Here is a 23,957-nt window from a genome sequence, read left to right as displayed (position 1 = left end):
TAAGCTCCATTAGGATATCATTTCACTACTGATCTCTCAATCCATTGACTCGTATTCTGCCATTATAATAGATTATTTAAGTCTCTGCGGCTTTAATATCACTCACTACTAATCCAACTGACCATTTATGAAGACTGTCATTAATATCTTAAAATCTTATCTTAGAATCTTAAAATTGAAATAGTGACAGTTACATTTAATGTTCGAACTTTAGCCCTAACACTAACTAACTAACAACAACTATCAAGCATCGAAGAACAGTTTGAGTTTAACATTTTTTTTTTTATAAGAACATCATGATTTTTCACATCAATTATAACGACACATTACTGTTAAAACGTTCATGTGACTTCTCAAATATCTTTGGGGCTAATACCACATCCAACACGCGTGACATTGCCACATCACAACACATGGTCCACTGGTCCACTGACCACCATCACAAAATCCGTCGACACTCAGGTCAGGCCACACTAATAAGTGATACTTACGACAATCACTCAAACGGTTCCACACAAGAACCCAAACCATGCCACACAAGGCATCAATGTCATCACGGGTGTCACTGTCAACTGTAAAACAATTAGCTTTTCTCTCACATACGGCACGCCCGCCGTAACCACAGGGTCCACCGACCATATCCGTCATATCATATCATGTCATATCTCACAACTTTACACTCAGTATCTGAGGCATCAAGGCCAACACTTTGTCACATAACACCATCCAGTAGCACTCATAGCCACTAGCAAAGTGATACAGTAATCCAGATCCACACTGGATACCGTATTAATCTAGGCAAGGGCCAAACTGTCTCTCTCATTCCTAACACTTTGTACCGTCACCTGTGGTCGCCGCGCAGCCTCCTTTACCAAATACATTTTCACTGCGTACACGTGAGAATATGTCTGATTCGGGTATGTGACCTACGATCGACCGACAAATTAGGCACAAAGTGATGCAGATAATAAATCAATGAAGTGTTTATTACTCCATTGACTCTCACTTTCTAAAAGTCTTTGCATTGAAATCACATTAACGACCAAATTTTTTTCAACAACATCTTATGCGTCGACAACGGCTATTACTGACTGTTCTTTGTTACTTAATAGTTAAAAAAAATAGATAAATATAAACTAGCATAAGGAGAGAAACCCGTATTTTGTAAATTTAATATTCCTGTTTAAAACATAGGGCAAGAACATCCTTCACCTACTCTAATGATGTATATTCTATTGACTAGTTGGGTAGTAAATAACTTAGTGCCAACACTAATCGTATAAATCATTTCGAGTTTCAGCTATGTTTAATTAAAGTATTTTTTGAAAGTGGTATTTTCATACCATTAGATTTAAGTAGGCAATTAGAGCTGATTTAGTACCTATGTAACTGATTTAGTACATGAGGAAAAATTATAGCATTCATTCGTTGATGAAATTCAAATTGTTTTGAACTATCTTTATGGTTGGATATTGAACAGATGCAACACCCCATGTACGCACTCCAGCGCAGACAGTGTCTTAATGCACATTCTAAACAATCAGTCTAAGGAAGAAAAAGTACTCTATGGCTGATTTCGGAAACTTTGTCTTTCACGACGCAATGAAATGCGTGTCGTAATCGGACACAAATATACGTATTTACAATACTACAATTTATTTTTGGTTTTCGATTTAGATTCCGTCTAGTATTACTGTTACGTTTATAATTTATTTTTACCAGTAGGTATATTAACTAGCAAATTTACCAATGGGATTTAAAAAAAATCACGCCGAAGATAGTTAAATTTCAAAGCCAACATTAATAATCGTTCTAATAACTCAGAATTGTAATTCGCATTTTTATTATTCGAGCACCAACACCAAGTCATAAAATGCCTATTAGGCATGCATTTAAGAGCCTATGTCATTGCATACGTGCAACTCCATTCGAGGAAAAATTAATAAATCACTTTAAAAACATCAAACTGTATTATCGAAAGAAAACCAAATGCTCTCAAAAATCATATTAAATCTCTGTACTTCATTAATAGTGTTTCTTATTAGTCATTATTGGCCATACTTGCTGAATTAAAGTAATTCAATAAAATAGGTAAGTTGTTTTTGTTGTTCATGGGGCTATCACTTGAAAACGTAAATATTTGCAATATTTTATTTTATTGCCATCTAACGTTATCGCACAAAAGTCAACTGTCGTCATCTTTACGACCAAAAAAACATCTCTACCCAAATCATTGGGTTCTTCAAAAGCCACCACTTCACCAACAATTTGAACACTTGTGAAACATGGGGCCATAAACAAAAAAAAAAACAACTAGCAGAAATTACCTGCTTCGGCCAAGCTAACCCAATGGTCAACATACTTTCTTCTCTATTTCAATCAGCCATAAGGTATGAAATGACCTCTTCATAATTGAGCTTTGATATTACGTTTCATCATGTATCGGTTACAAGTGTTTACAACACCTTGTCTAACTGATAATAAATGTTTAATTGAGAATGAAGATAAACTTAGACCAAAATAATCAGATATAAATCTTTAATCCTCATTTTAGATACATCTTTTATTGAAAAATAGGCAAATAAGTTTAGTAGAGTATTCTTTCGATCATAACTTGCCAAGTTGCCACAAAGGCAATTACCATACAAAACGTTAGGTATCAAATAGATTTTATTTATTTATTTATTTATTTAGTAAAAACATGTTTGCATGACATTACAGTAAAACCAATGCGTCACGAAACTTAGATAACAAAAAACACAGAAAATAAAGAAAACAAAATTAAAAATAAAATTAAACAATTGATTTGGGCGATGACGTCACAGCGTGGCTCCGTTGCGTCGTTTGCCCCGGTGTGGGATTTGGCAGGTTGCCCCGGAACCGCCGAAAAACCACACCTCAAGACTTTTCTTCCCGGTTTCGTCGCCTCTCCGGTGAGGTACATAGGTGCCGGCAATCCCAAGGGACTCGCACAACACTCTCTTCGCTTCACAGATGTCGTCCACGGAAAACTTCGACGCACGCGAAGACATCCGGAAAGCAGCTGCCGCATCCATCGCCCCTTCCAGTAACAGCTTGTCTTTTTCTTGAAGGAAAGCGAGGAATTCATTTACGATGGTTTGATTCGGTTTGGAATCTGCCATCGTGTCGATTACCGGTCGCGGCAAAGCGCGCGCGCTGATTTCGCAATTATAATTTAATTAAACCATCAATGCGTCTGCACCGCTGCGCGCATTGGACTCGACTCCCCCGGAGATGATTTTCTTAGTTTTATTCGAATGCATAAGATCAAAAATACCAGTCAGGTATCATTATTAAATCACAAAACTGTTTTCATTGATCTCAATTGCAACCATTCATATAATTATGCAATTTAAAAATGGATAATAAAATTAATTATTTCCAACATTTATGATCGGCTATGATTAATGTCATAATGATCACTAGATACAGGTTATACCTATCAGTGTATCTTTTAAACAATAATAATAATAATAATTTAACCGGCGCGGATAGTCCGACGGTTCCTCTCTCTGCAGCCCTAACCACCGGCAGCTTGGGCCCTGCCCCGCTGCTGGCGGCACCCTAGGTTAGGTTTTTTATAATGTGTTTATATGTTTTTTATATTGTTTTGTATGTGTTTTTGTATTTTACTCTTATATTCATATTATAAAAAGCTTAACCTAAGAAGCAAAATAAATAAAGGACATAATAATTTGAATCAAGAACTAAAGTAAGCTCCATTTCCTTTGACATGTAATATTCAACCAATATCCGTTAATTTAAATGATGACGTAACTAAATAATTGATTAGTTTTCTACGAAATGTCTCTTTTCGTTTTTTTTTTTTCAAATGGTTTTATTAATCGCCTAAAATTAACCAACTTCAACATCTATTAATCTATTTTAATTCTTTGATTAGGTCTACTATTTATATCCGTCTTCCATAACAGGTTATAAAAGGCAACATTTTCATAATTTCAGAATATCCGTTCTTTTAAAAACTCACCTAGGAACACAAAGCTTTTTTTTTTTTTTTAGTCTCAAATATGTCGCAAGTCTTATTACCTATGTACGATAAAATGCTTTAATTGCATAGTATAAAACCATTGAAACGCAACATGTGGCTTTGTCGCCAAACAGCTAAGCCCTCGATTTAGTGAATTTATGAATGTAAGTAGTTGCGTACGTTCATAGATAACTTATACTCTTCGACCTCCTTACTAAATCTCTACTGAAAATGATATCAAATTTAAATACGTCCACTCATACTCGTATTGTTTCTTCATTAATCATTCAATAGGTACAAACATTAAGTACTGTCTTGGAAAACAAGTCCAAGTATCCGACAGGACAGACTACGTATTTTTATCAAATAACGCCACTATAAGTAGGTAATTACCCATTATTTTTATTAATTGAAGATATTAAAATTCGTAATAAAATTTCATAAAAATACCCAAAAATAGCATTCTCCTTTGTACCAAAATAAAACAGAAAAGTCCACTTTTATGGAGTTGAATACGCCAACCTCATAGTGGCAAATCCTAATAAAAAGAAGGTTACAATCTTAATAGAACGAACTGACCAGATCTGGTGTGCAAACACCGCACAGGACCACTGCAAACTCCTTCCGCCTTTGCTGCATGTCAACTTTTCATTTCACCTCACACGTCCTTGCAAAATTTCAACTACATATTCACTTTCCAGTTTATACGTATTTTCACGATATCGCGACGTATCAAATTTTCACTATGTACAACCTCGCGTAATTTACACTCGCGCCTAATCCCACTTCTGATTTGGGAGCGTAAAATAGGGTTTAGGTATTTTCAGGAATGGCTAAATGCACTAAGTACTTTAGGTAGTACATCTCTAAGGGCAAAGGTTAACGCGAAATAGGTAGTACGCGAGGCGCAATGCAGTATCCTTATTGCAACTGTCCAACTCGATCCGAGTTCCATCTCAGAGTGTCGCCAGCGTCAGACTGCCTAACACTCTCCCTTTTACAAAAACCACAAGCTAATTTATTACCAACAAATTGCAATTCGGAGAATGCATTCAGACGTTGTAAAAACAAGCCTGACGCCACGAATATGTTCCCAGCCCACTTGAACCTCTTAGAAAGACATCTTTTTACTTGGTTAAGCCTAAGGGCAGGTCACAAGTTTTTATAATAATGCGTAAGTATTTGAATTTAATAACGGTGTGACATACGCGTCGACATATATGTATGCATTATAAAAATCATCTAAAATAGTTTTATGCACGAAACGGGTACCTATATTAGTTACAGGTACTGTACTCGTATGTATATAAAATAATATTGTATTCTATGTCAACACAACCTTTAATTAGCATTATCTCTGAAGAGACATAAACAATATACATAGAAAGGATGTCGGACCTTTTACTCATAATAAATCTGATATATGGCTACTTAGTAGGTACACGATAACAATCATTAATAACGTTAATTTAACGCCACGTATACATTTATGTCACAGTGCCTGAATATATTTTCCGTTATTTTAACACTTTCGAAACCGGGCTCTACGCGGCGCTACGACATTTTCGCTACATACGGGGAAACCCATGTAATCGGCTTCTACGAGCGGTGTGCCCGATAGTCGGGTTCTTGGTAGCGAAAGTTTAATTTCCGCCCTTAAACGTTCTGAATTTTACGTGCTCTATTTTAATGAGAGGTTACACTCGTAATTAAGCTATTTCATTTGCTGTTTACTAATTGGCAACGTTCGTTTGTTATTAGCGCTTGTTCTCCGGCAAATATTTAATGAGCCAACTTTAGTAGACATTTTGAAGCTGTTTGTTCCGAAAGAATTGTACAGCAAAGTAGTTGCTGTGTTTGACAATTGTTACATTGTATAAACGGCCGTTACCGGTCTGACAAAAATAATTTTTTGGGTTGAAGAAACTTTTTTTCACTTTTCACCAGATTTTTATTTTATTTTTGATACTGAAATATCGGTATCGAGTCAATTACGGCCGTCAGATCTTTCCTGCAATATTTTAAACTTGTTTAAGCTTGTTAGTTTCGCCTGCTTTTTACTTGTACACGACCAATATTAAATTTTAAGTGAGTTATGACTTAAATATAACGTTTACTGAAGTCACTGAACTTCATTATCGTTTATTTAAATTATTTTTTAAGTATTATAGGTGATAGACATAAATATGATGTGATTTGTATATATGTACTTATTAAAAAGATATAAATATACACGACGTATTTAGTTTACTTATTAAAGCCTAAAATCCAAATATTATGCTTGTCAAATTATAGAGACTGTTGTTATTTGGCCAACAATCATACCTATATCTAATAACTTAATAAGGCAAAAATAAATATATTAACTCAACGCAAACAAAAAACGTCAATTACATCATACGGACTGCCCGCTGTGAGAAATGTTATCGACATAAATGTATCAAAATATTGTGAAACTGAAATAATGTTTAGGGCAAGCTTGTTTATAGAAAATATTTAATTTCTATACAACGTGTTTCCGGTATCACTCAAAACTTCAGACACCCCAACTGATTTTTATTTAATCTTTTCTAAATTGAATTTTTAATTTTCTGAGTGACTTTTAGCTCTCACTCAATAAAATAATTTTAATCTGATGGTTACAAAGTTTTTTTAAATTGAATTTTTGAAAATTTTCTGTACAGCTCTACTTGAGTTTTTTTTTTAGCATTTCTACACTTTTCCCTTCAATAAAATAATGCGTTTATGCTTAACTAAATCATCATCAACCATTAAACTATTTTATTTGTCAAATTACGTTGGATGCAACGACATAAGGTTTACCAATAGACAGCTAGTGAGGGGAAAAAGATGTCGTTACTGCAACGACATAAGGTTTACCAAAACAGCTAAGATGTCACTGTAAAAGCTTTTGTCACAGTAAACTTCAAATTGGACAGGTAATCGCAGTAAGCAAATTTAAACCCAATATTCAAAATGACAAGGTTGTAATTAGGTACGAGTTCAATTTGTTATGACTTATGATAAACATTAAGATTAAACTGACAAACAACGTCAAACTCGTAGCGGAAAAAATAATCGTCTAAGTAACCAGCCAGTATTAATACTCCCAAATACTGAAAAAGGTAAACAACCTCTAGCAATGCGATATACACAATGTTGTATTACGAATACAATAGAATAGGCACATAAAAAATAACGGATAATACTAATTTAAATAAAAATATTACCCCCATCAAGATATAGCTACATCGATTCTACTCTCGATTCTGAACAAACGGTTTTCAGGTTTTTAGTGTTAAGTGAAACACGGTGTATATGTCTACTGTTTAAACAGCGCTATGTAGTCGACGCAAAGGCATAGACCGCGGATTTGCGCTAGCTACGAATTTCTTTTTTTCGCTTTAGAAATACATGTTTAAGTTGAGAATACATGAAGCAGGCCCCGTAGCCGAATGGCATTTCTCCGACGCCAAACGAAAGCGATACGCCGCTGGCTCTGTCGCGCCAATACGCAAGCGCGATAGAGATAGATATCTACTAGCGCTTCGTTTCGTGAGCGTTTCGTGAGCGATTGTGCCATTCGGCTAGCCACCCAGATCTGCTCCAAGCATGTCAATAATATCGCTCTATATAAAACACACCCCTAAGAGCATGCATTGCATTTAAATATACATACTAGTATACAGACTAACATGTATAAACTAAAAACAGGTGTTTTATTTTATTTTGACTACGGGGTTCCCAAATTTCTCTTGCTAATTAAAATCAAATATAACGAAGACTACTATGGTTCAAAATAACTTATTATTTTAATGTTTGTACTAAACAGAAAATTGTATACTGTCATAATTTTTCATTATCATGAAAATTGCAGGATATTTACGATAATTACATCATTAAGTCAGGATTTTTGGGGCCGAATGGCTAATTTTTGTTCTTTTAACATGAAATAAATACAACCATGGAACAAATCAAATGTATTTATTAAATATTTGGGATTTGTTGTTTTTGAAGTAGTCACACTACTATATACATATTTAACTTTTTATACTCCGTGGCCATTTCTTTATCTTTAAGGGGAAATTGGACAATACTCGCAAAATCGCTAATTTATATTTAATGCAAAATCGCCCATTTAAATGTATAATTATTGAAATATTTTGGCACAACTATGGTACCTAATTACATACATACATACAATCACGCCTGTATCCCATAAAGGGGTAGACAGAACACATGAAACTACTAAAGCTTCAGTGCCACTCTTGGCAAATAAGGGGTTGAAAGAAAACGAAACTGTGACATTGCAGTGACAGGTTGCCAGCCTCTGCCTACGCCACAATTTAACCCATATCCCATAGTCGCCTTCTACGACACCCACGGGAAGAAAGGGGGTGGTGAAATTCTTAACCCGTCACCACACAGGCTGGCAGGTACCTAATTGATTTTGATAAAGGTAAATTCAAGCAATTTATTTGCATACAATCCAGTGCATGACAAGTATTGACAACACAGGTACATCAAGTTAAATATAGGAAATATTACTACTTACGTAGACGGTGTTGTCCAGTATTATCAAATAGATAAACGTATACCTACATATATCCATTTATGTGTGTTTAATAATCTGAAACTCTTTTCATATTTTAACAAGTTATGTTATGAATACTGACAATTGACAGTATGTGATTTCCGTGACGTTTAATCAAGTATTAGACTTAGCTACCTATCTGTATTTACATAATCGATTAAACTATGCGATTTACTATACTTGTAAAATTTGAATAGGTACAAACACCTTTAAATACCCATTGTTCCATATTATTACGTTAGCTTTTGTAACCTACAGAGACGCGAATACACCTCCTTGTAATACGCCTTAAATCCAATAACCCTTCAATGGATCCAATATATTTAACCCTCATAGAGGAGAATTGTGTGATAGTAAGAAAACTGCAGGAAACCTGCTTCACATAGGAACTTTGTACGTAGCACGATACTTGTAAGGAATTAATTAGTTAAAGGGTACACCTTACCACGTCGCGTCTGCCGTAGTCGGTGTCGACATCTGCGTAACTTGCTTTCGAAAGGACATCTCGCTAGAACTAATTAAAAAGTAAGTTGCGCTGTGTCAGTCTAGTGGTAGACAAATGAGAAGTGGAAGTCCCTTTTAAATGGGTGGGCTGGAATAGATACTCGTATCGTGCACTAAAGAAATAGCGACCAAGTCCATCGGTGGCCGTTGGCTGATACAGTTGTGATAGTTTATATTAATTTTGAAGAAAAATCGCTTGGTATACGTACTTCTATGTGCATCTTAGTGAAATAAAACACTTAGTTGCTGTTTTATGGACCTTCAAACATTATTTTATAAAATTTCGCTTCTAAACTAAGTAGCGGCTTATAAAATACACATAGTTATTTATGCTCCAAGTCTTATCATTATTAAAACGGCTGGGACATATGGACGGACGGTCACGACAAAACTACAACAGTCCCGTTTTAATTTAATTTGTTTACTAGTTCGTGTGGTCGCAAATAATAAATTAAGTACATGTTTATTTCCACTAGATAGCCCTACCACCATGATCTCACTTGGGACCACTGTTTTTCTGTTTACTGTGACCCGTGAGCCCGTAAGCCTCGTCACTTGTCGTTAATCTATTTAGCTCGACTTCGTTACCCGCTGTATCAGCTGTTAATGAATGTTTATCAACTCATCACTTTGTATGTGAATGTGTGATAAACGAATTATGGTAAAAGTAATTTATATTATAAAATTTGAGTTCACAGATTTTTAACCCCCGAGGCAAAAACGACGGGGTGTTATAAGTTTGACGTGTCTGTCTGTCTGTGAGTGTGTCTGTCTGTGGCATCGTAGCTCCCGAACGGATGTACCGATTTAGATTTAGTTTTTTGTTTGAAAGCTGAGTTAGTCGGGAGTGTTCTTAGCCATGTTTCATGAAAATCGGTCCACTATGTCGGCGTTTTTTTCAAAATTTTAATTTTGTGGTTAGGTTATTTACTCATCACTGTAAAGGTCGATTTGCCAACGCATAAAATAATTGAAAATGCGAACCAACCAACCTATTTGTATTGTGTGCAATTGAACCTGAGCTAAAATATTATTTCATAATTATTTCGTGTAATTTATGAGCTTTATAATATTTTAACAATATGCTTTCCTGCGGTTAAGGTACGCAGTTTCAGCCTCAGCTTAATGAAAACCTGATAAAAGCTCCCAATAATTATTAATATTATTATTTAATATGCTTGTTCGTAATTCGAGAATATTACCTACAGCCAAGCATTTTATTGGATATGCTTCACTGCAATATCTGCTGCGGTTTAAGAGCCCGAGACCACCAATGACAAAATACATGTATGTTACAGGCATAAATTAAATGCATTCCGTATTTAACTCAAATAAGATATCTTTTTAGGGTTCCGTACCTCAAAAGGAAAAAACGGAACCCTTATAGGATCACTTTGTTGTCCGTCTGTCCGTCCGTCCGTCCGTCTGTCAACGCTTTTCTCAGGAACGCGTGGAGGTATAAAGCTGAAATTTATATCAATTACTCAGGTCTACTGTCCCTTGAAGCTGTGAAAAAATCAAACTTCTAAGCCAACGCAATCAAAAGATACAGCCGTTTATGCCGCAAATTTTCGACACTTGCAAGGGAATCAAAACCTACAGGGTGCTTCCCGTGAACTCAGAATCTTGAAATTTGGTACGAAGCAACGTCTTATAGCATAGATAAAGGAAAAATTACGAAAACCATAAATTTTTAGTTACATCACATAATATATTTTTTTTTAATAATTTTAACCTTACTACCCATTTCCTCATAAACGCGTAGAGGTATTAAATTGAAATTCATACCAAATACTCAGGTCTATAATATCTTTAAGCTGTAACAAAATCAAACTTCTATGTCAACGCAATCAAAAGAAACAGCAATTTAAGCTGCATATTTTGAAACTCGCAAGTACTCGCAAGGGAATCAAAACCTAAAGGGTACTTCCAGTCGACCTATAATCTTGAAATTTGGCATGAAGCAACGTTTTATAGCACACATAAAGGAAAAATTCCGAAAACCTTAGGTTTGTACGGAACCCTCGGTGCGCGAGTCCGACTCGCACTTGGCCGGTTTTTTTTTTTTTTTAGGGTTCCGTACCAATACAGGATGACGCAGGTGGTGTCCGGACACGGCTGTTTCGGACATTACCTGCACAGAATACGGAGAGAACCGGGGCCTCACTGCCACGAATGCGGCGCAGCGGACGACACAGCCCAGCACACTTTGGAAGAGTGCGGTCGCTGGGCTGTTGAAAGAGCCACCCTCAGGGCGGCGACGAGGATGGCGGACCTCTCGCTACGCAGCGTAGTAGAAGCTATGCTGGGTAGCGAGAAAAACTGGAATGCGGTGGTTTCCTTCTGCGAAGTGATCATATCGCAGAAGGAAGAAGCAGAGAGGGAGCGAGAAACAGCCGCAGACGCTCTTCCGCTACGACGCAGGCGGCAGGGTCGAAGGCGAAGAGCGTACGCTCGCCTCGAGCCGTAAGGGGTTTTACCCCCCTGATTGAATGCCAGCGAGGGGGATCAAGCGTCTCTGATCCCCATCTTTATGCGGGTGCCTTGGCCGGGCAATGCCGGAGGGCGCCGTGGTGAATGACATGATGACAACATCGATCCCAGCGCGCCCTCACGAACGGCAAAGAGGATGGAACGCCGGAGTGGGTTTAGTGGGTAGGGCCAAGTTTCCCCCCTCTCGACAGGGGAGGGGAAAGAAACGGCGAGTCCCACACATCGTGCGTAACAGCATTCCCACTTCGTCAAAAAAAAAAAAAAGAGTTCCGTACCAAAAAAGTACAAGAGGAACCCTTATGGTGCGACTCTGTCTGTCTGTCTGTCCGTCTGTCACATTACTAAATATCTCGAGAACTACTAATCAACTTGAAATTTGGAATAGTTGTGAACATTGTAAACCTCTACAAGAATTTTAATTGTAGAAAATGGCCAAAATGAAACGTGGGCAAACTGTAAATTTCAAGAAACTAGGTCAAGTGGGGTATCGTTTGAAAGAGCTCAAATAGAACGTAAATTAACAATTTTTATAATTTTTTTGTTGTAAAAAAATGGAATTTTGAATGAAATTGTAAAAAAAAAACGCCTCCCCCTTATCTCCAAAGTTAACCAACGAAAAATTGTGAAAATTTTATGAAATATTGGTTTTATGCTAAATATTACAGGAAAAATAAAATCAGATTTGTATCTTGGAAACTTTTTTTTTAATTCACAAAAAACTTTTCAGATTTTTAGTTTCAATTTAACCACCCTTGCGGATGTATATCGTACTTCAAATAACGATTAATACGAGATGTTACGTTAACTATATCTTCTTTCAAATAAAGTAAAAACTGTTTAAATCAGTTAACATTATAAAGAATTTTCCCTGAAAAACCAACATACTATACAGGTCGAACAAATTAGTTAGCGAATCTACCGAGAGATGGCGCTACACAATAATGCTAATTAGCACTTCTAGCTTCTAGTCAAGTCATTAGAGTTATATGAAAATCATGAGATTATTTTAACTAGGTAGTTGGAAATAAGTTTGTAAGGAACCCTCGGTGGACGAGTCCGACTCGCACTTGGCCGGTTTTTTTTTTCAAACGAGCAATCGAAGCAAAGTTTGGCTACCTAATGATTCTCCGACAATTTTTTAGCCGATTATTGATTCGCCGACAACGATTTGCCGAGTGCCATTTAGCCGAATAATCAAACTATCGCTGTCACTTTTGGTCGAATAACGTTACGTAGAATCTTGATTCGCATACAGTTCAGTTCGCTTCTGTGCAAATTATCCGAACTATTATTGGATATTTTATATTTAGCAAAGTAATATTTTCGTTTAGGCCACGTTTAGTCGAATAACGTTTCACATTTTATACATTGTTAAAATATTTTCGAATGAATGACGTATCGCCGTTGTAAAAAAATTGCGCACTTATAGACACTTTTTTTCTTACATACATACATATAATCACGCCTGTAGCCCATAAAGGGGTACGTAGAGCACATGAACTCTTAAGTTTCAGTGCCACTCTTGGCAAAAAAGGGTTAAAAGAAATCCAGATTGTGACATTGCAATGACAGTGCCACAATTTAACCCATACCCCACAGTCGACTTCTACGAAACCCACGGGAAGAAAGTGGGGGGGGAGTCTTGAACAATGTATAATGTGAAATTCTTTTCGTTGCGGTAATAATTTACATATACTGGCAACATTATGTTCGGTAAAAAATTTGGTGAGTTGAAAAAACAAACAATACATAATTTACTAAAATTAATCCTTAGAATCAGAACATGATGATTAATATAAATAAGTAAATGAAATAAATGTGAATTACTCTTACAAACGATCTAACAAAGATTCTTGAATCCGCAGAACACTTTGTACGCAAGTTCCAGGCTCCAGCCAACTCACCAAAAAAAAACCGGCCAAGAGCGTGTCGGGCCACGCTCAGTGTAGGGTTCCGTAGTTTTCCGTATTTTTCTCAAAAACTACTGAACCTATCAAGTTCAAAATAATTTTCCTAGAAAGTCTCTATAAAGTTCTACTTTTGTGATTATTTTCATATTTTTTTAACATATGGTTCAAAAGTTAGAGGGGGGGGGACTCACTTTTTTTTCCTTTAGGAGCGACTTATTCATTTTTAAATACCTATCCAACAATATATCACACGTTGGGGTTGGAATGAAAAAAAAAATCAGCCCCCACTTAACATGTAGGGGGAGTACCATAATAAAACATTTTTTTCCATTTTTTATTTTTGCACTTTGTTGGCGTGATTGATGTACATATTGGTACCAAATTTCAGCTTTGTAGTACTAACGGTTACTGAGATTATCCGCGGACGGACGGACGGACGGACGGACGGACGGACGGACGGACGGACGGACGGACGGACGGACGGACAGACAGACATGGCGAACTATAAGGGTTCCTAGTTGACTACGGAACCCTAAAAATACCAAATGATCACTCGACCTATTGTGTTTCGACCAATTTTGTGTCGGCCAATTTTTACAATTACTAAATGATTGTTCGTCGAAAAGTAAATCGGCGTATCAAATTTCTGCCTACTGACTCCGTTTACGAACGAATATTATGTGAAATGATAATCTTCCAATCGTTATTCGGCCAAAACAGACGTCGGCGAATCGTTGTCGGCGTACGGAAAATCGGCGTATTTTATTTCGGAATATCAATCGGGCACCCTGTGGACTACTAAACTTTAACTATGAAGATGTTTGCTATACACCGTGTCTTTTTTATTAGGGTTCCGTAGTCAACTAGGAACCCTTATAGTTTCGCCATGTCTGTCTGTCCGTCCGTCCGCGGATAATCTCAAACCGTTAGCACTAGAAAGCTGAAATTTGGTACCAATATGTATATCAATCACGCCGACAAAGTGGTAAAATAAAAAGTGGAAAAAAATGTTTTGTTAGGGTAACCCCCCCCCCCCCCCCCCTACATGTAAAGTGGAGACGGATTTTTTTTTTCATTCCAACCCCAACATGTGATATATTGTTGGATAGGTATTTAAAAATGAATAAGGGTTTACTAAAATATTTTCGGAAATAATCGCTCCTAAAGGAAAAAGAAGTGTCGTCCCCCCCATCTAACTTTTGAACCGTATGTTTAAAAAATATGAAAAAAATTACAAAAGTAGAACTTTATAAAGACTTTCAGGAAAATTGTTTTGAACTTGATAGGTTCAGTAGTTTTTGAGAAAAATACGAAAAACTACGGAATCCTACACTGAGCGTGGCCCGACACGCTCTTGGCCGGTTTTTTCCGTTGAATTCGACACGTAATTGGTATTATAGTTTTTCGATAAATTAGAAATAATATGTTTTTCGTTTTTAGGATTCCGTACCAAAAAGGTACAACAGGAACCCTTATGGTGCGACTCTGTCCGTCTGTCTGTCCGTCTGTCACATTCCTAAATATCTCGAGAACTACTAATGCTATCAACTTGAAATTTGGAATAGTTGTGAACATTGTAAGACTCTACAAATAGAAAGTGTAATTTTTTTAAATATATTAATTTTAATTGTAGAAAATGGCCAAAATGAAAGGGGGGCAAACTGTAAATTTCAAGTTACTAGGTCAAGTGGGGTATCGTTAGAAAGAGCTCAAATTGAACGTAAATAAGCTATTTTTTATAATTTTTTTGTTGTGGAAAAAAAAAGAATTTTGAAGGAAAATGTAAAAAAAAATACCGTTCCCCCCCCTTATCTCCGAAGTTTACCAACGAAAAATTATGAAAATTTTAGTAAACATTGGTTTTATGCTAAATATTACAGGAAAAATATAATCGTGTTTGTATTTTGAATACTTTTTTTTAATTCACAAAAAACTTTTCAGATTTTTACTTTCAATTTACCCACCCTTGCGGATGTATATCGTACTTCAAATTAATACGAGATGTTACGTAAACCATCTTCTGTCCAATAAAGTAAAAACTGTTTAAATCGGTTAACATTATAAAGAATTATCCCTGAAAAACCAGGTCGCGCAAATTAGTTAGCAAATTGACCGGGAGATGGCGCTATACACAATAATACTCATTAGTGCCTATGCTTTTCTCTTCTAGTCGTCATTAGAGTTATATGAAAATATGAGATTATTTTTACTAGGTAGTTTGAAAGAAAGTTTGTACGGAACCCTCGTTGGGCGAGTCCGACTCGCACTTGGCCGGTTTTTTAATATATAAAATGAATAAATAACAAACAAATAAGAAAGGAAATAAATTGTTTGATTAAAGTAATCTGATATTTATTGCAGACTGTAAAAAGGTCACCTACGAGTAGATACGAAATAATATATTTCGCAAATCGTAACAAGCATGTATCTCCGCCGCTGCTGAAAATTTGCTGTCGTATCGCAAAGACAGTTCTTAACTCGTTCGTCACGATCACCGCGCATCGTCGACACTGCTCGCGAGCACTGATTGACGTACCGATAATTGAGCTGCTTCTGAATTGTCTTAGGTCTTCTTTATATACGAGACAATATAAATGCTTACCTACGCAATTTTGTCTTGTAAATGAAGCTCGTTTCTAAGGAATAGATCCTACGTAACTACCTGTGTGCGTAGCCGAATGCCCAAATGGCTTGAGATTCGTGAGCGTTTCGTGAAGCGTTTGTGCATTTGGCTACGCACACTGATTATATTTTAATAGGGCTGAAATTTTGAAAACACAGTGTCTTTTATAAATTAAATAAATAGTATCAATTTGTAAATTGTATGACAGGTGGAAAAGTTGAAAACAGCTGCTTAGGCTTTTAATCCTGAAACGTCGCTTTGGGAATAACAAAAAATTGATAAATCTTTGACTAATACCAGCACTAAGTGGTGGTAAAGTAAAAACTGAATCCAATGCGTCCTCGCAGTATCGCGAAGAAAGCCGCATAAAAAACAGTCAGAATATAATTCACAACTCAGCCAAAAAGCTGTTTTTATTTTATACATAATATATTTACTTGAATTGTCATACTTTTACTATGATTTTATACGCTTTTTGTTCGCAGAAATATCAAAATCCAGCTCTAACCGAATAGTATCAATCCTGGGCCTATTCGAGCTGTCAGTCGGAGTTGCGCCGCGGGTCGAGGGCGCGTCGGAGCTGGCGGCCGCACAACTAGCCGTCCAGCACGTGAACAGGCAAGGGCTGCTGCCCGGGTACAAGCTACACCTCTTCACCAACGACACCAAGGTAAGCTAGCAGGACATCCTGGGCCTGTCCGAACTGTCAGTGGGAGTGGCGCCTCGGGCCGAGGGCGCGTCGGAGCTGGCGGCCGCACAACTAGCCGTCCAGCACGTGAACAGGCAAGGGCTGCTGCCCGGGTACAAGCTGCACCTCTTCACCAACGACACCAAGGTAAGCTAGCAGGACATCCTGGGTTTATTCGAGCTGTCAGTCGGAGTTGCGCCGCGGGTCGAGGGCGCGTCGGAGCTGGCGGCCGCACAACTAGCCGTCCAGCACGTGAACAGGCAAGGGCAGTTGCCCGGGTACAAGCTGCACCTCTTCACCAACGACACCAAGGTAAGCTAGCAGGACATCCTGGGCCTGTCCGAACTGTCAGTAGGAGTGGCGCCTCGGGCCGAGGGAGCGTCGGAACTGGCGGCCGCACAACTAGCCGTCCAGCACGTGAACAGGCAAGGGCAGCTGCCCGGGTACAAGCTGCACCTCTTCACCAACGACACCAAGGTAAGCTAGCAGGACATCTGGGGCCTGTCCGAACTGTCAGTCGGAGTTGCGCCGCGGGTCGAGGGCGCGTCGGAGCTGGCGGCCGCAGAACTAGCCGTCCAGCACGTGAACAGGCAAGGGCAGCTGCCCGGGTACAAGCTGCACCTCTTCACCAACGACACCAAGGTAAGCTAGCAGGACATCCTGGGCCTGTCCGAACTGTCAGTGGGAGTGGCGCCGCGGGTCTAGGGCGCGTCGGAGCTGGTGGCCGCACAACTAGCCGTCCAGCACGTGAATAAGCGAGGGAAGCTGCCCGGGTACAAGCTACACCTTTTCACCAACGACACCAAGGTAAAATAAAATCGCGGGCGAAAACCAGCCAACGTCACAATCGCTTACACTTCGTAAGCGCATCTATCGTAGCTACCTCTCCCTATCGCTCTTATGGAGTGGCGCGACTGAGCCAGACTGCGTTTTGATCGCCAAGTAGCGTCAACTATTGTCACTTCGGCTAGGCCGGCTGGACTAAAATCTAAAATTTTAATTCGTTCCTGAATAAATAAAGATGAATATTTTGTGTGTAAGTATTCGAGTACACAAAATGTAGGTACTCGTAATCCGTAATTTTATATAATGGAATTCCTAAATGTACCTAGAAACAGTCGAAAATGCTTAATGTCTGTTTTCGCGGAATGAAGGCATCCTCATAAGGTCGACGTCACATACTTAACTACTTCAGTTCAGTTTTTAAAATTAAATGGCTTCAGTCCATTGGGACTATTTCGCCAGTGTCAAGGTGATATGAGCTAATATTAGTAATTTTTGTACGGTAAGTACGACATTGTACGGTGACTTAGCACTTGTAAATTGATAGCTAGATTTTACAAGAGCACGTGGACTAGATTTTACAAGAGCACGTGGACTATTTACCGGCCGTTTACGACAAAAAAGAGGCTAAACGCGTTTCGAGAACAATTCTTCACAGCTTCTCACTACACCATTAGTTTACTGCATAATACGCTATCAATATTACACTTTAAACAAAAAGAGGCGATAGTTACTCATGAAATAAAACGCGTTTCGAGAACAATTCTTCATCAGCTCAACGGGTGACTGAGGAAAAATTGAAATGTGCAAAAGCTACCCACTACAACCACACCATTACTTTCTTGTAAGTGGGTAGCTTTTGCACATTTTAATTTTTCCTCAGTCATACACTATCAATATTACACTTTAAACAACATTAATGAGTAAAAGAAAAATAAATTATTCACGACACGAAACCGCTATGATGGCGTCCCAACCGGAAGTCCTACTTAACTACTTATCCCCCCAAACAGAGAACCCTTAGCCGCCAACTGGCACGTATTTGTAATTTTGGGCGCCTACCCTCAAAATCCTGACATCTGGGTCTGACCTAAAACTTATGACTTTACGTCAGTTCGAGATATTTCGGGTTGGAATATAACTATAATGTACTTACCATGTTTTACTAAACCCATTCGCGGACACTAGACGTTTATGTCTCTCTATTGTGTCTGGCGTAGTAGTCCACGAACAGTTTAAGTTATCGGTTTATATTATTACTAGCTTTTACCCGCGGCTTCGCTCGTTAAATTCAAAAATTGCGGAATGCTCCATATGAACTTTCACCCCACCTTTTTAGGGAAGTGGGGGATAGAAAGAAACAAAAAGTAGCCTTTGTCACTGTGCATCCCTTCGACTATCTCCACTTTAAAAAATCACATCAACTGGTCGCTCTGTTTTGCCGTGAAAGACGGACAAAGAAACAGACACACACACAGTCCCGTTTATAATGTTGGTGTATTAGTAAGTATGGATATTAAGTATGTTGTAAGGTTGTAATTAGATGTGTTGTCCAATTTTTCCATATAAATAAGTAATAGCCATATTAATAATATTAGGATGTTTGCATTTCAGTTTGCAATTAGATAGTTATTATTTTTAAACTAAACATGAATTCTAACGGGCAAAAAGGTTTATTTATTACACGATGCCTTCTAAGCCTATCTTGGGATTAGTTGTCACAGCGGACCCCAGGCTCCCATGAGCCGTGGCAAATGCCGGGATAACGCAAGGAGGATAATGATGATGACGAGGGCACTAAGCCGTGATCTTAATCTGACGAGGCGTGATCAATTAATCTTGATAAGTACCGATCTATGTACTTACAATAAATGAAGCAGCAAAGTTTTATGGACTGATTATTTATTTATTATTCATAAAGTGCCATGGACTTTTACGGCTTACTAATAGTAAGAAGCTATTCACTTACACCTTAACTATAAATTCAAAAGGTTAAGGAGGGCGCTTTAAACCTAAATGCTAAGAACGAATGCATCAGGCGAGTGCTCTAATAAGTACAAATCGAAAACATAATTCGGAAATCATTTCGTGGTAATTTCTTAGTATTTGACCTATTCTAATATCAGTAAACGGGGTTGAAACGCTAATGTCGTCGCGTATTTGTTATAATTCCATTGTACTTACATAAAGTAAGCATTAACATACGCTAATATTTTACAACCAGTGCCTATGTATAAATAAAATCTAGAACATTTCTTTGCTTATCCGCGACTAGATAACGTGCAAGTCAATCAGTGCTAACCCGTTATACTTACTGCCTATTTTTACATTCAATTAATTTTCTCACCCTCCCACCTCAAAAATAAATAAGATCTATACCGGGGCAAATGTAACCGGTCAATTTTTTCCATGTTTTACAATGTTTGCATTATTAAATAGTGTCCACCGGTTATATATGGTAGGCGTCTTCAGTGGATACATGTAGAACTCATCATAGTGTAATAATGGAAAAATGGATTACAATTGCCCCCCAGTCGAGATTTGCCCCGCTTTTCCTAACGCAAATAAATAGGTATAAATACTTACCCACCACCAGAAATGCGTATGAAGTATATAAATGTATAAAAGAGCTTAAAAACAAATCTAGCTATGGAATTGACGAGATTCCACCTGCACTTTTGAAAAAGTGTGGAAATGAACTTATAATACCACTTACTTTCCTAATCAATCAATCATTTTCCACGGGAACATTCCCTGATAAGCTAAAAATCGCGCTTATAAAACCAATATTGAAAAAAGGAAATCCCACCGACCCCGAAAACTACCGTCCAATTGCACTACTTAGCACTTTTTCAAAAATATATGAAATGATAATGGCGAAACGTCTTACCTCTTTCTGCGACAAATTTAACCTTTTTGATGAATGCCAATTTGGATTTAGAAAAGGAAAGTCTACTACTCTTACAGTTTACGAATTTATACAAAACGCTTTGACAATATTAACAAATAAGAAATACGCATTTGGATTACTATTAGACATGAGTAAAGCATATGATCGCGTCCAACACAACATCCTCCTGAATAAGCTCTACGGAATAGGAGTCCGCGGCATAGCGCAAAATTGGTTTAGGTCATATCTCGAGAACCGTCAACAAATTGTTGAAATAGACTACTTTGATGACAAAATAAAAACATTAACTAAAATCCGCTCTCCCGCGACACTCGTGACATGCTCTATCCCGCAGGGAAGCGTTTTAGGATGTATTTTATTTATTATTTATATTAATGACTTGCCAAAAATATTAAAAACGTACGATATGAAATGTCTCATGTATGCAGACGATATATCAATAACATTCCCATGCGAATACAGTAATGAAGCCACAAATACCTTAGACAATATCTTTAATACAGTTTTAACCTGGCTGGAAGACCACAATTTAAAAATTAACCTACAAAAAACTAACTTAATACAATTTAGACCTCATCAAAAAGCAGAATTACAAATTGACTATCACTACCAAAATAACAAATTAGAACTGAAAAACACTTGCTCATTACTCGGCGTAGAAATAGATGAACACATAAACTGGAAAGCGCACATTGAAAAAATTGCTGGCAAACTTTCAAGCTTTTCATACGCCCTCCGACAAATAAAATTGACCACAAACTTAAAAACCGCAGTGTGTGCTTATCATGCCTTTGCGCAGGCGTGGCTGCAATATGGAATAATACTGTGGGGAAATAGTGTTAATACTAAAGACCTCTTTATTTTACAAAAGAAATGTATAAGAGAACTTGTAAATATAAACGATGAGGAAAGTTGCAAGCCTCACTTCCCTAATCTAAAGATTTTAACGCTGACAGCCTTATATATTTTAGAAACCTGCAAATTTGTTAAAAAAAACGTTAATCTATTCGAAGAATATAAATACCATAGTTCAGAAACGTATAACCTGCGCCAACGAAATAGAGTCTTTATGAATGTCCCTGCTACGCTGCAAATGTTCAATAAAGGACCTCATGCAATGGCTATGACGATTTTTAATAAAATTCCTCAAAATATATTAAGCGAGAGAAAATACAATACTTTTGTAAATAAACTAAAGTCCTATCTACTGAATTTGTGCCCATATTCCTTGCATGACTTCCTAGGAGACCAAACTTAGCTGTAAGTGCATGTTGTTTTTGTTTTGTTGTACTATTTATAATATATGTAAAAATGCTACACCCTAGTGGGGTCCATGTTTGTACCTACAATCTGTAAACACCTCTGTAAAATACCATGGTTGCATTGAATAAATGAATATGAATATGAATATGAATACAAAACTGGACACGTGTTTCGCCTCTCTAGTGCCTCTCTACGAGGCATTCTCATCGAGCATCGAGGCATCGTTTATTTCCTCTGTATAAGGTTATGTAAATAAGCGAATTCAAAATAATAAATTATTATTGTTATTGTTAACAGTGTGACCCAGGTGTGGGCGTGGACCGGTTTTTCCACGCACTGTACACGGAACGGGACTCCAGGATGGTCATGTTGCTGGGCTCGGCGTGCTCCGAGGTGACCGAGAGCATCGCCAAGATCGTTCCCTACTGGAACATAGTTCAGGTAAGTGGTCTTGGTAACGTGAGTCACAGTATAAGAATGACTCAGTAGTTACTCTCCGGCAGCGGCGACGCGAAAGGTACCTACTGTGATCGAAAGCACGTGGTTGAAAAAAGACTATAAATGTTACTCGTCTTCGTCCAAGCATAAATTAAATATAACAAGATCATACCATCCCATACATTAAAATGCGACCGCCTACGAACGCGCTTACACTCCACCACACATAGATGGCGCCACATAAAATGCCTTGTTGCCACCGATTATTTGTAGATTGGCATTAAGTGTCAATTCCGAGCCGTAAATCTATGTCAAAAGTGACACTTAACGCCATCTAAAAGTATAATCGAAAGCTACAAGACATTTTTTTTGTGGCGCCATCTATGTGTGGTGGAGTGTAAGCGCGGTCTTAGGCGGTCGCATTTTAATGTATGGGATGGTATGATCTTGTTATAACAAGATCATACCAATATTTAATTTATGGTCCAAGTAAGATGTTGTTATCCTGTACTATTAACTATTATAGTTAATATATAATACTTATAATAAGTATTAGTATAACAATGCCACATCATATCAGTCAGAAAACACAAAAAATATTATTATTATACATATTATTCTTATCCACTTGTCCAAATTCGCTTGCATGTGTTGCGTACGTACACGATGCGCTTGTGTGCACACCGCGCGGTGTACGTTTGTTAGAAGAGTTATTACTGGAATGGTCATGTCATCGTAAGTCACAGTAATGTCATCATACAGTGATACGGTTAAATTTTGTGATTTTAAAATTTATCGCTGCGTTTTCATTTGTTTTACGAGTAAGTAGTCAATTGACAACATTTCATATTTTTGAGTACTACTTTTTATTGTTTGGTTTGAAAGAACTTAATACTAAAAGATACACGTATTTTTTTATTTTTCCAAAAACTGCTATTTTAATGGGAAAATCCCTTCTTATTACTACTTCGAGCAGAAAGAGCGTAAGTTACAAACGTCAAGACGCAGCTTCGTGACGTCACATGTGTTGTTTCATACACCTAAGAAAACGACAAAATCTTTTTAAAAAAATAAAGTTTTAACAGTCAGCTCAAACAGTCCGGTATGTTTGACTGTCAAGTGTCACTCAACCCATAGTGAATGACTACGAACCATAGACTAAGCCATGAAATTTTTAATATCTTTGCTACGAACTGTGATAAGTGTCACTGTCAAACTCAAGGGACATCCCAACTGGAAGATTTTTTTCTTATAGTGGCAGCTCTAAGTCAGCTATTTGACGTCACTTCCCCTTTAAACTATTTTTATGATTTTTTATACTAAAAATACGGAAAAAAAAATTAAAAAAAATATTTATGTGATCTACAAGCGTATATCTCGAAATGGTTTTCGATTTAGGGACATTGAAAATTTTGAAACGTTGTCAATTATAAATATAACTTTGCTGTAGTATTTGACTAAGAGTCGCTTGCTCAATTAAAACTTTATTCGTCAACATAATTAAAATCACGTAGTAAATAAGCATAATAAGTATGTAATGTAACACGTACGCATTCTTTGTGTCCTATTTGAAACCCGATATTCTAAACCAATACAAAAAATAAGAAATATAACAGAAAATAAAATAAGAGGATGGAGTTTTATGTATCAGGTTGTTATGTTACAAGTAATCAATAATCGATGTCAGTATTTCTTTCTAATAATTATCGTAGTTATGAAATGTAGCAAACGGTTATTGTCT

General features: G+C 37.3%; 1 protein-coding gene across 1 annotated transcript in view; it reads left to right on the top strand.

The window, feature by feature from the left end:
* Window positions 1–23,957, top strand: part of LOC125230595 (gamma-aminobutyric acid type B receptor subunit 2) — a 201,259-nt gene that overhangs the window by 141,221 nt on the left and 36,081 nt on the right. The window contains exons 4-5 of the mRNA XM_048135803.1: window positions 16,619–16,803; window positions 22,076–22,219. Coding sequence (XP_047991760.1) covers window positions 16,619–16,803; window positions 22,076–22,219 — 329 coding nt within the window. The remainder of the gene's footprint in view (window positions 1–16,618; window positions 16,804–22,075; window positions 22,220–23,957) is intronic.

Source organism: Leguminivora glycinivorella, chromosome 1 (assembly GCF_023078275.1).
Source record: "Leguminivora glycinivorella isolate SPB_JAAS2020 chromosome 1, LegGlyc_1.1, whole genome shotgun sequence".
In the NCBI taxonomy this organism is placed as follows: domain Eukaryota; kingdom Metazoa; phylum Arthropoda; class Insecta; order Lepidoptera; family Tortricidae; genus Leguminivora; species Leguminivora glycinivorella.
This window is presented reverse-complemented; position numbering and strand designations above follow the sequence as displayed.